The 16,690-nt window shown below is 43.4% G+C and overlaps 1 protein-coding gene across 1 annotated transcript in view; it reads left to right on the top strand.

Annotated features, from left to right (window-relative positions):
- The first annotated feature begins 8,096 nt into the window (after nucleotides 1–8,096).
- LOC129686235 (keratin, type I cuticular Ha3-I) overlaps nucleotides 8,097–16,690 on the top strand; it is a 21,668-nt gene continuing 13,074 nt past the window's right edge. The window contains exons 1-5 of the mRNA XM_055620050.1: nucleotides 8,097–8,444; nucleotides 10,173–10,255; nucleotides 11,127–11,283; nucleotides 12,240–12,401; nucleotides 12,492–12,617. Of these exons, the coding sequence (XP_055476025.1) occupies nucleotides 8,097–8,444; nucleotides 10,173–10,255; nucleotides 11,127–11,283; nucleotides 12,240–12,401; nucleotides 12,492–12,617 (876 nt within the window). The remainder of the gene's footprint in view (nucleotides 8,445–10,172; nucleotides 10,256–11,126; nucleotides 11,284–12,239; nucleotides 12,402–12,491; nucleotides 12,618–16,690) is intronic.

Below are 16,690 nucleotides of genomic sequence, written 5' to 3'. Positions count from 1 at the left end.
CACTCAGAGCTGTGGCCCTCTAGCACCTCTATTTGGCAGCTCAGGATATGTTTAGGCCCCTTCCTGAACCTGGCCCCATACATGCCAAGAGCTGTATACATTAAGTCACTTAGAGGGCATGTTCTGCCCAGTTCACGAACCCCAAAAGACCAGGAATAACTAGACTCCGCTGTAAATACATGAGGTTCTTTTTATTATAAATCACTACAAGCTGCAGCTTGGGCCCACACCCCTCACCACTGAAGCTGTGACCGAGCGCACTGTGCTCAGGTTAGTTGGGTGATTTAAAGATTCTCGTCCCTCCCAGCATGCCCAAGGCAGGGGTGATTCCTGCCTGGCAAGCATCTATTGGTCAAAATGCTACATTTTTAATTGATTGGCTGTAGGAAGGTCCCCAGACCATTAATGATCTGGTGTCCCTCCCTAGGGGGATGGGCCAGTTTCCTAGCAACTGTATCTCTAGTGGGTGGGGAAAGAATGCAGTAAGGTGGTTCTTCTCCTCTGGGCATTCCTGGACTTCTCCACCCAGGTAGTCTTAGTTCAGGCCTTAAACTTTAATAGCTGCTGATTCTTAATCTTTTGGTCTCTCAGGCAGAACTGTCCACTATCTCTCCTAAAAAATTATTAACCCATTTATTCTTTTTGTTTTCTTAAAACAAACAAACAAACAAACAAAAAAAACCCAACCTTTTTCTTCAGATTCCCTCCCGCATGTTGTCCATGGTAGGTCTCTCTTGTCCTCTTTTCCTTTAAGCTACCTCTCTTGACGAAGCCCTTGAAGCCTTTCTCCAGACTTTAGAGGGAAGTCTGTTTCTCTGATGAAGCTCCCTCTGAAGGGTAATTGCTTTCAACATCCTTTCCATGGAAGCTGCTTGCTGTTTGCTATTCCCATGGTTGGAGCAAGTTCACGTTTTCACAAGTTGGTTTCCCTCCACATCTGTCCACCCAGTCACACCTAACTGCCAAGACTTTGGTGAGCAGCTTCATCTTGCCACCTACTTGTTATGCCTAATGAATTGCTCTTTTCTTCAGATTTCAAGTCTGTGTTCATTTGCCCAAAGTTAAATGAGAAGATTTCAATTTCATAAGAATATGTATCTGAAAGATGTAAGTAAAAATTTGCTAGAGGAATTACATTAATAAATCACCTCCCCAAATAAAAACAACAACAGCAAAATCACCACTTCATTCATTGCTCAAATCTTCCACTTATGTCAGTGTGTAATTAAATAAACCAATATATAATATTGTTATCCATTATATTTATATTTGACATTGTCCTAAGACATTGTCTTTTAAATACAGTCAACTTTCTATTTTTTAGTTTTCCTCTCTTCAAGACAATTTTGTTCTCTAAACCTTTCTCAAATCTACAAATTTTAAAAATTTACTTTTATTATAAATGTATAAGTATTTGGCCTACATCTATGTCTTTGTACTGTATGTATGTCTGCTGACGCCTATGGAAGCCAGATGAGGGTATCATATCCCCTGTAACTGAAGTTACAGACAGTTGTTGGCTGCTACGTGGCTGCTGAGACAGAACCCAGGTCCTCTGTAAATGCATTACGTGCTCCTAAATGCAGAACCATCTCTCTAGGCCCAATAATTTTTTTTTTAAGTTTACATTTTTAAAGGGATTTACTTGGGAAACACATAAAAGTGTCATATACTTCATGGGCTAGACATACAAAATAGTCAATAATAGCATATACATATTTTGGTAGTATAAATACTGAGTCATACCAATAGCTGTTACATTGATACAGTAGTAATAAACAGGTAATTTGTATACATAAAAGAAGGTCAAATAACGAGCTGTATAAACAGATACCACTATGATTATTTAATTTGTGTATCTAACTTTAAAAGTGAAATACCTTTATTTCACAGACTTTCTCTTTTTATAGTCAGGGTTTCACTACATAGCCCTGGCTGAACTGGAACTTGATATGTGGATCATGCGGGCCTTAAATTTAAGAGATCTGCCTACGTTTGCCTCCCCAGTACCGGCCTACAGGCCTGCATCACTACACTCAGCATGAACTCTTTGCATCCTATGGCCTATAATTTTAAGAAAGGCCAGTGTTCACTCTCTTTCTCAATAAACAACAATTCTCATGTCCCCACCCACTTGCCTCATCTTTGAATTTTTAAAGCTGTTAAGTCTATAAACCATAATCACAGTTATTAAGTAGTCAGTTAATGCTCTCTGACTGACATAAGTACAATCAATTATCTATTGTTGTATGCCAAATACTATGTCAGAAAAAAAGGAACACTAATAAATGAACTCCTTTCCTGGCTCATAGGAATATTTACAGCCCAGAGTGAGTAAGACAAAGAGACAGTCATCACTGACAAACAGCAAGAAGGCTCAAGGGAGATAGAAATGAACAAATTATACATTTTAGAAGTGCGAGAGAATGGTAAGAAGGGACTTGGAGAACAATATAGCACTTGATCAGCGCTTTGAAAACACGTTTCTTTCATATACAATTTGTCTGCCTGTCTTGTTGACTGTGGGCACTTCGTCTGCAGTAGAGTCATCTTCTGGTTAAATCAGAGGGCAAACCAAGGGATACTGTGAATGGAACGAATGAGGGAGAGTAACATTAACGAGGATTCATGATAAGGCTATCAGAACTTCATGTACCTCCCATCGCTCTGACTTCAGTCAACTCATGCTATGTGATATTAACATAACACTGAAATAAAATTTGACAGCACGTGTTTGGACAGGTGAGTGTGTGGTTCAAGAAGAGGGAAAGTTCTTCTAGGCATTACATTTGTTGGGTAAGGAAGTGAGGAATTGAGAGCAGTATTTATGAGAGTCTGCTTTCTAACAGAACATGGAAGAAATTTAGTAGACCGAGACTGTATGAGAGTTTGGTAGACTGTATCTACATGGCTTTGAGTGGTTACCTATGAGATTTTCTTGCAAGGAGAGCTGTTGGACTGATCTGTCTGGCAGCTGTGGACAGCTGGCTTGTAATGGAACCTGGAAGCCTGTAGAGGTGGGCAGAATGGAAGGAAGGCTCTTTAAGAGGCTGCCGAGAGAAACCACAAACTGTGATGGGTGGCTTGGGGAGAGGATGATTGTTTGAAGGGGTCCTCTAGCATTTGGAAACTGATTGGAGATGAGGAAAAATGAAAAACAGATAGCAAGAAATTATACTGGTTATGCTAACCAATATAATTATACTATAATTAAATTATACTAACATTATATTAGTCAGGGTTCTCTAGAGAAATCAACCAACAGGCTCTCTACAGAAATCCAGTCACTAGGACATCTATCATTTTTCTGTCATCAGTCTGTCCATCTACCTATGTATGTATTTATCTTCTATTTAAGACAAAGATAGATGTATAGAAAATTATTATGCAGGATTGGCTCACTGATATCATTATGGAGATTGAGAAATTCTGTGATCTTCAAGTTGATAGCTCAGGAAAGGCAATTGTACAGCTCGATTCCAAGCCCAAAGGCCCAAGAACCAAGACAGCCAATTGAGTAGGTCCTAGTTAAGGTTTGAAGGTATAAATGTCTGAGATCATGATTAGACTAGTATCATAGTTTAAGAAAGAAGAGTGAAAAAAAAAAAGAAAGAAGAGTGAACTTGAAATCCTTACATACTATTTTCGTCCTTTGCACTCTCAGTGGCTTAGATGATGGCCATCTACATTGGTAAAAATAATCTTCAATATAATTTTTCCCCCAGAAACACTCTATAAATCCATGCAGGAGCAGCTTTAATTAGCTACCTGGCACCCCTTATCCAAGTTAAGTTGACACATAAAATTACAAACTCATCACAAACACCTACTTTGGGTCTAAAGTTGCTTTCTCTATTAAAAACTGATTTATTTATTATATTTTATGTTTATGAATGTTTAGCCTACATGTATATACGGGCAATATGTATGTATCTGGTGTCCATGGAGGTCAGGAGAGGACGTTGGGTCCCACGGAATTACAGCTATGGATAATTATGAGTTGCCATATGCATGCTGGTAAAAAAAATATCCTGGTCCTCTACAAGAGCAACAAGTGTGCTGAGCCAACTCTCCAGAGGCCATGGTGATACAAAAGAGTTTCAAAAGAATGGCTGGATCTTTTAGAGAGTTGTTTGAATAAGGGCGGAAGCTAGAGCTGTAGGCGTCAGGACCACTGAATGGAAGCTGGTAGCGTATAAAAGAGCTTTGTGGACCACTCATAGAAATGACAGTGCTGATAGGGTGTGCTTCAGCTCTCCCAACATGAGCTTCATAGCTTGTTTTTCCAGGTTTCCGGAGACACCTGAGTACAGCAATTGGCTAGGAAAATGGAGGAGCACCTGAGGTGGAAAAAGAAGTGAAGAGTTTCACAGAGGGGGGTGGTCACCAGATCAAGGGAGAGGAGAATCAGATTGGATATGAAAATAGGGAGTTCCCTGGCGGTGGTGAAGAGACACTGTTTGTAGGATGCCGGGGAAGAAGCCGCATCCTCATGAACCACACACTCATCTGTCCAAACATGTGCTGTCAAATTTTATTTCAGTGTTATGAATATCATATAGCATGAGTTTTATATGAGTTCACCCCAGATTATCAGTTCAACAGGGAATGTAACGCATAAGTTTCCCACACGGTCACACTGAGTGCAAAGCTTCTTTACGTTCTGTGCTTAAAACAAAACAGAAAACCGTGTTATCGTTTGTTCTTTCCCTTGACCTGTAGAGCACTTTACCTGTCAGATTTTAATCCCATCTCTGCCTGTTTCTTTAATACAGCCAACCTGGGTAGAATAAGGACATTGTTGGGGCTGATGAGATGTTCAGCTGGTTAAGTGGTTGCTGTGAAAGCCTGATGATGTGAGTTTGATCTCTAGAATTCAAGCAGAGGTAGCAGGAGTGAAATGGATACTGAAAGTTGTTGTCTGACCTTTATACAACATAGGTGTCTGCACTCACACAGACACACAATAACAATAAATGTATAAACTAATAATAATAATAATAATAATGAAAAACGTATTAAGCCAGGCATGATGGCACACATCTGTAATCCCAGAGGAAGAGGCAGGTGGATATCTGTGATTTCGAGGCCAGCCTGGTCTACAAAAGCAAGTTCAGGAAAGCAAAGGCTATAAAGAGTAAGCCTTTCTCAAAAACCAAACCAAAACAAAACAAAACAAAAGGGGGCTCGTTTGGGATTGATTCACATTCTTCTATTCTAGAGTGAAAAACAGCACGAGTGAACTTTGTATGTTACTCCCTGACTTGACATGAAGCCCTTTGGGATATGAGAAATCCTCTTGCTTGCCCAGTAGTGCCTTTCATCACCTTTCATTGCCATTTCTACACATTAACGTGCAAGAAACCTGTGAGGAGCCCAATATAATATTATTTTACATTTCCAAAAAGAACACAACTTACACATGATATGTCCTGATGAGAATTTCAAACAGTAAATTCTGGCCATCATGAACATGACTTTGGGAAAGAAAGAAAGGCTTCCCCATGACCTTACAGACAGGGAGGGCGGTGCCAGCAAAAGACCTGCCCTGACTTCACTCCCCAGTTAAATGCTACTGCCGAGTCTGTGTGTGATCTCTGGCATGGAAATAGCCCTGGCTTCTGTAATGAATACTGTCCTAAAACCTCAAATGTTGTTGGCTCACATCTTGAGACCAGAAGACTCAGCCACAGCGTCTGACACAATGATACAGGGAACTATAAAACCTTTCTGGCTGTTAGGATTTCATCTGCTCATCATGTTTATTGAAGGGTCATTGGCCAGAGACAATATCATCATTTATATAAAGTTGAGAACACACAGTATATAGTAGATGGAACAAGTAAGAAACACTTATAAGAATTTCTAGGAAACAAACTAAAACTTTTTTCTTTCTGTTCTTAACAGCTAGAAGACCTTTCAGCCACTCATTGTATAATAGCCATGCCATCATGCAGCAAACACAGCCATTTCCACTCGGGATGTGTGTCTTTTTATAGCTCTACCAAGAACTTTTGAATATATACTAATCTTTTTCATGGATTATTCCACTCTGACCAAAAGCTATAGCAATAGTCATACAATCTTCGTGGAGGTATTTTCTAATCTACAACACACTCTTCCTTTCTTACTCTTTAAAAGGCAGCATTGTCTGGGATTTTCTCTTTTAAGGCTTGTGATGTAGAGAGAGAAGAATGGGACATATATATATACACACATACACATATATTATTTACACACACACACACACACACACACACACACACACACACACGAAGATTTCCTGGGTTGTGTGAGCTCATTCAGTTGGACTTTGATCAGCTTGATACTGATTCTAAATTAACACACCCAAACTATATGTCACAGTAGAACCATTTTATATGTAGAGTCTGGAGGGAGAGCAGAGACTGAACACCCCGGGTTAGCCCTAAAAGACCACCTGGTTACTTGAAACTTGCTTTCTGTCTAAAAGCATGATTGGAGCTAGCTCTTCCTCGGAAATGACTTTCAGAATCACTCAAGAAAATGCACATTATTGTTTTATAGTCACAACTTGTTTCAGACCCATTAAAGAAATGACTCAGCATGGATGTTTACTTTACTCAATAGGTTTAGTTCCAAATCACATCTGGCTGGCTCTGCAAATAGATAGAGCCTCAAAATACGTAGAATTGTCTTTCATGAGAGTAATGGAAAAAACAGGCTCCCTGCATGCATTTGAAGAAAGAATAACCTGATACTATGTGATAGGAATTAGCACAGAGTTTCCAAGAAGAAAAACTTTAAGAAATGCCTTTTGTATTTGGGAAACTGATGGATTAGACACAAAAACTCCGCAGTTCAAAGCTCCATCTAGAATAGCATGGAGGCAGAAGATATGTTTGCCAAAACGTGCTGTCAGTCATGTGACATTACCTTAGATGTGCAAATGTGTTGGCACTGAGGGATCACACCCTTGGGAGGACTAGGCTCAGGTATTTCTGTACCGAATTGACATCTTTTCTATGTCTAGTGGAAAGGATGCGGTCTTGCTAAGTACACTTTGCTTAGACTAGGAGTGACTTGGGTTCTTAGAAGAATAGACTTGTCTCTTGGCTCCGTTCTGATTAGGGGATGGGGCATGGGAGAAACACTTCCAAGCAATGGCTGAGTTCAAGTGAATTCAGGCTATCCCACATTATTCCATTTTATACAAAAGCTATTGAAAGGGAGAGTGTGTCTTGCCATAGTGAGAATACGGCCACTGGAATTAGGGAACTCTGCCTTTGATCTTGGTTCTGCCATGGTGGACCTGTAGGCTCTTGGGAAAACTCTTACAGGGTTTTCTGGTTCGTGAAGGAGTTAATGCATGTGAGGTACCTAGCTCACTCTGGGGTGAAGTCGGCACCTAAGGGAACAGGGGCCAATTACAGCCACACTGTATGCAGGCGAGTACTGTAGTAGGCTGTGGGCTATAGCTACCCTCAAAATGTCTATGCACACACAATGGCACAAATGGAGCCTGTAAGAGTCCCCATAGGAAGAGGCTAACATTGTCTCCACCCACTTGGAGAGTCTAGCAGCACTGAGCTGGGTTGCATTTTTTGATGTTAACTTTTGGGATTTGCTACCAACCAGTTCAGTTTCCAAAGAGACAGCTAGATGGTTTTCCTCACGGACTCCTTACTGGGCTTAAGCTGAAGAAGTCACAAGCCTTTCCAAGGCTTAGGAGAAATCGTTCAGAAGTGGGGGTAGGGAGGTGGGGGTGTCAGAAGCCACCGGAACTTAACTCCCAGTAAACAAGTGCTGCTGTTGGCAAAATTGGTTACTTTGAAGCCAAACCATGACACTCTTTCTGAACTAAGCAGCATGATTGGTAAAGAGTCCTGACATAGCAGGAAGCCAAAGTAAAACATTTTATAAGCTAAAGGACTCATGCGAGGTGGCCAAATAACAAATGGAAAATTGGTACTGAGAGCAAAAGGGGGGTGATGTTTCACGTGGTCACCACACCCACCACTGACAGGATATAAAGCTCCGGAGAGGGCCAGGCCTTGTACCAGAGACAGAACTTCAGGTTAGAAGCTGACCCTCACAGCTCTGCTCCCTCCAGCACCATGTCATACAACTGCTGCCTGCCCGCCATGAGCTGCCGCACCAGCTGCTCCTCCCGGCCCTGCGTGCCTCCCAGCTGCCACGGCTGCACCCTGCCAGGGGCCTGCAACATCCCCGCCAACGTGGGCAACTGCAATTGGTTCTGCGAGGGCTCCTTCAATGGCAATGAGAAGGAGACCATGCAGTTTCTCAATGACCGCCTGGCCTCCTATATAGAGAAGGTGAGGCAGCTGGAGAGAGAGAATGCAGAGCTGGAAAGCCAGATCCAGCAGAGGAACCAGCAGCAGGACCCCCTGGTGTGCCCTGCCTACCAGTCTTACTTCAGGACCATCGAGGAGCTGCAGCAGAAGGTGAGGGGATGGGTACCCTCGTGCCAGTTGAATGAAATGTTTATTCACATCGGACACACTAAAGTCTGAATGGAGTTGAGGGTGTTTACGGCTAATGCTGCAAGTGATGTAGAATACACTGACCTAAAGTGGGAAGCCTTTGAAAATCCATTTTGGAATCACCATAATGGAAGCATGCAGATCCGGCATTAGTGCCAAATTAGTCAGACGTTCCTAACATGCTTCTTACCTCAAACCAGAACAGCTCATTTGTTTTTGTTTTTGTTTTTTTTTAAATCTCACAACAAAAATCACAGTATTTCTTTACAAAGGCCAGGGTGGGTGTTGGGAGTAAGAGAGGGAAAGAGCAGGCATGTCTGAACTGCTTGGGACCCTCCCCCACCTGGAGTAGGATTCCTTTTCTTATCTCTAGCTGTCAGGTCCTCCAAGGTCCTCCCAGCAGCTGGACCGCGGAGCAGAGAGGATGTGGTGAGAGCCTCCTCCTCTGAACTGTAGTTGAGCAAAGTCTAATTCCGTAGCAAAGCCATCACCTTTCCCACCCCTTCCTCAAATAGAACTTTCTGGTCTAGAGGGAACTAGCAAAGAATCAAAAGGCAGGAGCGCTGGAGGAGAGCCCTCACTATTCTTGCATCAAAGACGTAACAGCGGCAAGGGTACTAGCCAGAGCCGTTATCCTTAGAATTACCCAATGTGCTTTTTGGTTGCCCAATACCCAGAGATCCAAGGGACCCAGCTCTCCCACTGCTGTATTCTTCCACTAGCCTGGCCCTTGTTTCTGCTGACAGAAATTCATGAGCCAGAAATCAACGAAGAACACATAAACCAATACAGAATAGCTCATTTTTTAAAAAAAGTTTGTTATGATGTGTTTTTCTTGTTTTCAGACAAACTATGACATTTAAAAAACATACTGTGCAGCTGGATTAGTTCTCTGAGCTAAAAAAAAAATTCTATGTGAGTCCTCAGATAGTTTAAGCCTTTCAAAGTTGTAGCGACCACAGTAAGAGGCAGCTTTGGTAAGGTATGTAGGGAAATGGCATACAGGGTCATGAAAACAGAAGCAGAATCCACATAGAGGTGGCACTTGGAAGGATCCTCAAAAGAGCAGTAATAATGTGTATGTGTGGGCAGGTGACATGTGTGTGTGTGTGTTTGTGTGTGTGTATGTGTGTGTATAAGTCAGCGGACAACCTGCTGTCATTCCTAAGTGCCATTCACCATTTTTTTTTTTTTCTGTAACAGAGACACCTACTGGCCTTGAACTTGTCAAGTAGGCTAGGCAGCAAGCCACAGGGCCCTGTCTGTCTCTGCCTCCTTAGCTGCTGGGATTGTAATTACTATGTCATGAATTTTAAAAACTTTAGATCTGGGCATTGAACTCAAGCCCCCTTTTTGCAAAGCAAACATTTTAACAATTGAACTATCTTCCAGCACCCCCCCCCCCGAAATAGGAGTTTATGTCTGACTATGCGCACCTCGGTTCTTGGAGGGAATTGTCTCTCTGCTGTTCTATAGTCCCGACAAAGTGAATGCTAGAAAGGAGCGATACGACTTGAGTGTCGTTCTTTACTTCCTCACAGTTGGTGAGCATTAGGTGGATTGCTAGGGTTGGGGTCAGGGGTGAAATGCCCAGAAAGAGAATCTTGCATATCCGAAGTGAAGATCCGGAAGAACACAGAGCAACTGGCAAGAAATAATGTAACTCATGTCACAATCAATCCAATGCAGATTCTCTGCGGCAAGTCTGAGAACGCCAGGCTGGCGGTGAAGATTGACAATGCCAAGCTGGCAGCCGACGACTTCAGGACCAAGTAAGACATGCGTAATGTCCAGAACAGCCTGGTGAGAGGTTGAGCTGCAAAGTGATGGCTCCTTGTTCTGAGAATGTGCTGGAAGCAGCTTCCAAGGGCTGTTGTGACTTGGGTTAGAGTTAGAGTAAAACCCAGTCTCTTCTCCGAGAGCTGACAGTCTATGTTTTAAGTTTAGTTTGAAGAAATTTAAGAGATCACCCATTCTTTATCCTTTTTTAACTCAGCAGTCTGACTTTAAAAGTAAATTTTATATTGGTCTCACAGTATAGTCATTATCAATGCATCTCAAAGGTGTTATTAAGCCATAATGAGGCAAAAGCCATTTTCCAGTGAATTAATCAGTATATTCTGGTATGATTGTAATCATAATAATCTTTTGAATCTTTAAAGGGATCTTAGAGTTTATAATGGGATTTCACTCGAATCATTTCTTCATCTTCAGCCCAACACAGTGAAGTGTTATTTTTGTCTTCCTTTTACAAGCAAGGCTCGGGGAGAGCAAAGAATCCATCTCCAGCCATTTCATGGCAAGGCTGGATCTGAGTGACTTTGAATTTTATGACTCCCAGGGTAGTTGGAAAGGAAGGGAGATAGGTTGTAGTAGAATTAGGAATTTTGTAGCAACTCAAGGAGACAAAGACCTGTGCTTCCTTGATAGCAACTTGGGAATGGATTCTTAGGACAAATGCAGGGAATGGTGAAATCACACACAGTGCCTTTTCTGTCAACTCACTCACCGCAGTGATGCTTCCCCTTCAGAATGGAGGGGTTTAAAATGGAACTGCGTCAAAGTAGGATGAGGTTGACTTAGATTATCCAAACAGACACTCTTCTTCCTCTTTGATGTCTTCTGACTTGACTGTGTGCGCAGGTATCAGACGGAGCTGTCCCTGCGGCAGCTGGTGGAGGCTGACATCAACGGCCTGCGCCGGATCCTGGACGAGCTGACCCTCTGCAAGTCCGATCTGGAGGCTCAGGTGGAGTCCCTGAAGGAAGAGCTGCTGTGTCTCAAGAAGAACCATGAGGAGGTAAGAGAGTCCCAGCCACAGCATCTCAATACTGAGGGTCCCACAACTCCTGAGCAGGGGAAGGTAGGTCTTGGTGTGCTAGGTCAACACAACATTTTTGCTAGTTGCTCAAAGGAGAGCTGAAAGATGATTGGATGATGAGGCCTTAGGTTGAGCTCTTCTACAGGAAGAAGTGTAGTCAGCCGATCTGTGTCCACATGGGACCAGGTGTGTGGCCCAAGACTTGCATGAAGTCTGTGATTTTCTGAGTAGTTACCCAATCAATGATCAGGAAAGAGAGAGCGCTTTTGTCCTTTGCCACATCTAGGTAAATGGCTTCCGAGTTAGTCGTTGGATGGGTAGGTGGGTAGATGAGTGAATGGAAAAAATGAGAGGAAGGAAGAAACTTAAATATTGGTTGGTTCAGATCTCATGGTTGAATGCAATTTCGGCTATGTGTCTCAAAGATTAGATGCTTACCCAAGGGGAAAACAAGCTCTAACAGGCAGGGAATGACATTGCGAGATACAGAACTATTGGCAGCGTTCAATTGGGTTCATTCATACTTAAGCAGCAACAATTATAAATCATTTGCCACACCAGGCTCATCCCACAACAAATACACAATCTAAAGGAAATGACAGAGTCCCGAGATATACTAGCAGTTCATCCAAGAATCTCCATACAGAGGGAAGAGACTCAGACAGTCCCCAGAGGTGATTTACATCAGTTGGGCTCAGGATTTCTCACTGCAATGCAACGTTTCTCTCACCACATTTCTTGATACTCTCATAATATTTCCACTAAATTTCCTTTCCACTACATAGTGTTTATGATAAATGTGCCTCTTATAGACAGTCATCCTCTTAAAGCCTTTCACACTCACCTTTAAAAAAAAACTGTATTCTGTATGCACTTCTTAAAGTACAAAAGTCTCCTTGGTTCTGTGATCCATCCTTTGCCTTTTCCCCCACCAGGAAGTCAACACCCTGCGCTGCCAGCTTGGAGACCGCCTCAACATAGAGGTGGACGCTGCTCCCACCGTGGACCTGAACCGCGTGCTCAACGAGACCAGGTGTCAGTACGAGGCCCTGGTGGAAACCAACCGCCGGGAAGTGGAGGAATGGTTCACCACACAGGTGGGCATCGAGCCCGTGGTCACTCAGGAACGGAGTCCCCTCGGGCCCTGAGGCAGGGTCTGATCCTGTCCCTCCCTTTGCCCACTGCAGACTGAGGAGCTGAACAAGCAGGTGGTATCCAGCTCTGAGCAGCTGCAGTCCTGCCAGGCAGAGATCATCGAGCTGAGACGCACGGTCAACGCCCTGGAGATCGAGCTGCAGGCCCAGCACAACATGGTGGGTGCTGGCCAGACCTGGTGCTGAGCAGTGTGGAGTCTGGGGGCAGAGCCCTGGGGCATCCTTGGGGATCCTCCCTCTGCTAAGCTCTTGGAGCTTGTGGCTTCTTTGGAAGGCCACACAGGAGCCTTTAGAGGGCACAGCCCTGTGACAGCCTTTTCCTTCTCCCCCCAGAGAAACAGCCTGGAGAACACTCTGACTGAGAGCGAGGCTCGCTACAGCTCCCAGCTGGCCCAGGTGCAATACATGATCACCAACGTGGAGTCCCAGCTTGGGGAGATCCGTGCTGACCTGGAACGGCAGAACCAGGAGTTCCAGGTGCTGCTGGACATCCGGGCTCGTCTGGAGTGCGAGATCAACACGTACAGGAGCCTGCTGGAGGGCGAGGACTGCAAGTGAGTTGCTGGGGGTGTGTCTGCCACTGGTGAGGCACACACAGAGCACCTTGAGAATCGCCCAGGGACTTGGCAGATGAAGTTTGGCTATCAGCATATCTCTAGAGAAGAGTGTAAAGTACCTGTTGTCAGCATTACTTGGGCTAAAGATATTTCCTATCCTGAAAATATCTCGGGTTTCTTTGGCTTCTCGGTGAAAAACTTTTATATCTTTATAGATGGATTCCGACTTGGAAAGGAAACAGAGAAACGTTTTGGTTTGATTAAACCGAAACTTTAGGTTCACTGTTTCTATGATTTTTATTGGAATCATTTGAGAGAAGGGATTCTAGTCAATATAGCCATCTTCTAGTGCATTCAAGCATCTCCAAAGAAGATGACTTAAGAATGAATAGAACTGACTAAGGGGAAGCTCAGGCAGGATATTTAGAAGGACAATTCTCTTGCAAAGTTTATATCCACATGGTGGATGTCGCCAGTCCCTTCCTCTGGGCTGGAGGCAGCCACTTAGAGGTCGAAGTGATTCGCTTGTGTCCCCAGGGCTGTACAGAAGGCTGGACTCCATCTCGAGCCTTTGTGTACTACCCCGAACTCTGCAGGGGGAGTGATCTGAACAAGGCTTGCTCTCTAAAAATAAGGGGACGGGCTCCTTGCTCTTAGCCGACTCTGCTTCCTAAAAACTTACTTTCTCATGCTGACTCTCATGATCCTGTGTTCCAGGCTTCCCTGCAACCCCTGCGCCACCACCAACGCCTGTGGCAAGCCCATCGGACCCTGTGCCACAAATCCTTGTGTTACACGCTCCAGATGTGGACCCTGCTAAATGCCCCCACGGCCAGCAGGAGGACTGTATGAAGACATGGAATGACCGTCAGCAGATCAGCTCAGCCTCTTTGACCCCATATCCACCACCAAGGAATCACAGTCTGGAAGGGTAGCAAAGGCCAAGTGCGGTGGTCTGTCCCTTAGTCCAGCCCACTGGACCACCTTCAGTCAGGGCCCCTTCGTGACTACCCGGTTCTTTTCTGGTGGTCCGAGAGCTCTGATCGGTGACGGGGCCACACAAGGTGTTTCGTGGTTCTCTCTGCTTCCTCTACCTTTTCTTGCAGTTCCTCCAAACCTAATAAATTTTCCTCTTGCAAACAGAAATGAGTTTCACTTGTATCCATCCTTTTCAGAGTGTTTGTTCTCTGTGTGAGCCTTCTGAAGCCACTTGAGAGCAGAAGGGGACTGTATAGTCTAACTCCCTCCTAACATTCGTTTGACACAACGAGTGCCAGCAACCATGCAGGCTGGCATTAAATGGCAGAACAGCTGGGCAAAAGGCCTTATGTGAGAGTGTGATAAGTACATCCATCGTGCGCCGATGCTTTCAGAAATTCTGTTATTTTCCTTTTTAATTCACGACCCGATGAGGACAGGAGCTTGCATCTCCTGTACCACTAACATGTACTAAGAATCGGAAACATTCGGGAAGGAGTGGGGAGGGGAGTTTGTTCTCTTTGTCTTAGTTATATACGTGCACAGCTAGGAGAGAAGAAAGCTGCTTTCAAGGAAGCATTTGAGGATCTCTCCCATTCTTCTTAGGAAGACACGTGACTCTCTTTAGGAATTCACCAGATGACTCATGATCACACAAAGGGGCAATCCGTCATGTCCGAATAATAGTCCACAGATTCTTAAAATGATTCTGTTCTCATCTGAATATTTTAGCCACTGAAAATATGAATATGGGGACACTGCCTCCAAGGTTATTGATGGGTTATCCTCTGACTGGTTAAGCCTCTGGTATCTGTGAATGCCAAAGGTTCTGTTCCTGCAAGTGCTTGCTCATGTCTGGTGAAGGTTACTGGCTCCTATCCACATGCATACTGTGGTCTGTGTCAAGGTCGCTGCCCCAGTGCCCTCATCACCCAACCTTCTAGTTACGTCTTCTGTCCTGCTGTGAAGATGCCACTTCAGGGGGATTCTGCAATTCTTGGGCTCTTCTTTGAGTGTATGTTCCACTTGGCTGGCACTGGCAGAGCTCAGGCATGATCCTGGGGGAGAACATCTGAGTGGTGCTCCATGCTGGGCTCAGAATGTCCTAGCTCCAGCTGCTTTCTGCAGGGCAAGTTCACTCTCAGCATGTCCTTTGTCCAGCTTATCCCCAGTTCTCCTATACGCTAGAACTTTTCACTAATAATGGCTTTGTAGCTGCCTTTATCAGGGGCAGGTGGCTGATTATCTATCTATCTATCTATCTATCTATGTATCTATCTATGTATCTATCTATCTATCTATCTATCTATCTATCTATCTATCTATCTATCATCTATCCATCTACCTAACATCTACCTACCTATCTCCGATGTCTGTATTTATATCTATGTTTTTGTTTGTTTGTTTACTCCTATGATCTTCCCTTAGTCTCCTATGTTGTGAAGCTATATTGTATTACATCAGAGTTGGGTTTAGTTTTCTTTTTCTCTTGGAGACCCACATGATTCTTGAGCTGATTTATGTACTTCAATAGCTGTGGAAAACCCCTGTCATTGAATATTACTTCTGACTTTTTATTTGTGTGTTCTCATTCTGAATTCCCGCTTAAAAATAGCTTTACTTGTGTATAGTTATAATGCAACTTATATAATCCATACAACATAAATTTTATGTGAAGTATGAAACTAAATACCTTAAATATTTTTATATTTACAGCAATAGCTACAGGCTTAAAGCATTCAATTACCTATTAAAGTTTTTGTACTCATTAGCAGTCATTTCCCATTTCTGTCTCTACAGATTTGTCCATTCTGGACATCTCAAAATCTAAACTGACACTTGTGTCCTTTACTTTGGCTATCAGACTTTTGACCAATGGGCCTTAGAAACTGGAATCCTCCAGGAATCTCTTGCTGGGAAGAGAGAGAAAAGCCTAGAGCCAGAGGGGAATCTTCTTTCTCTGCGAAGAGGGTTACACTTGTCAGAGTATCTTACAGGAGAGTGGAACCAAAACAAAGAAGGGTCATTGACTGGGAAGGACTACACTCTGACCCAGACTGCCTAGATGTACCCAGCCCTAGCCCTCTACTTAGGTTTGAGCTTCAGAACACCAGTGAAGGACTTGGGGTGCATTACTGGATATCCTTGTTTCTTTTACCAATGTGAACTCAATTGAATGAATTTCTTTCTTTTGGTTTTCACTGGCACAGTGGCTGTTTTAATTGGATTTACGGAAGATGGGTGATTGAAACCGGCTTGCTGGAGCACAGGCTGTGACCCCAAATCTGGTAACAATATGAGTAGACTCATAGGATCTGTGATATTCTGTGACTGGCTTCTTTTTCATAATCTAGTGTCTTTAGATCCACCCATTCTGTAGTATGTAATAAATACTACGAATATTGTGTGTTTGGGGTTGTTTTCAATGTTCAGTTATTAGGATAACATTGTCTTAAATCTTTGTTCGAGTTTTAGGGTGGCCATTGTTTTTATTCTTCCTTTCTCTTCCTCAACCCCCTTCTTTCTTCTTTCTGTGTGTGCTGTATGTTTTGTGTGTGCTTGTGGCATGTATGTCTGTGTGTGTACATGTCCCTATGTGTACTAGAGGAACCCAGAAGGCCACATTGGCTGTTTTTCTCTTTTTCTCTCCATTTTATTTTATTTTATTTTATTTTATTTTATTTTATTTTATTTTAT

This window comes from Psammomys obesus, unplaced genomic scaffold, assembly GCF_907164565.1.
Source record: "Psammomys obesus unplaced genomic scaffold, mPsaObe1.curated_primary_1811, whole genome shotgun sequence".
Taxonomy (NCBI): domain Eukaryota; kingdom Metazoa; phylum Chordata; class Mammalia; order Rodentia; family Muridae; genus Psammomys; species Psammomys obesus.
Note: the sequence above shows the minus strand (reverse complement) of the source record. Positions and strands in the feature narration are given on the sequence as shown.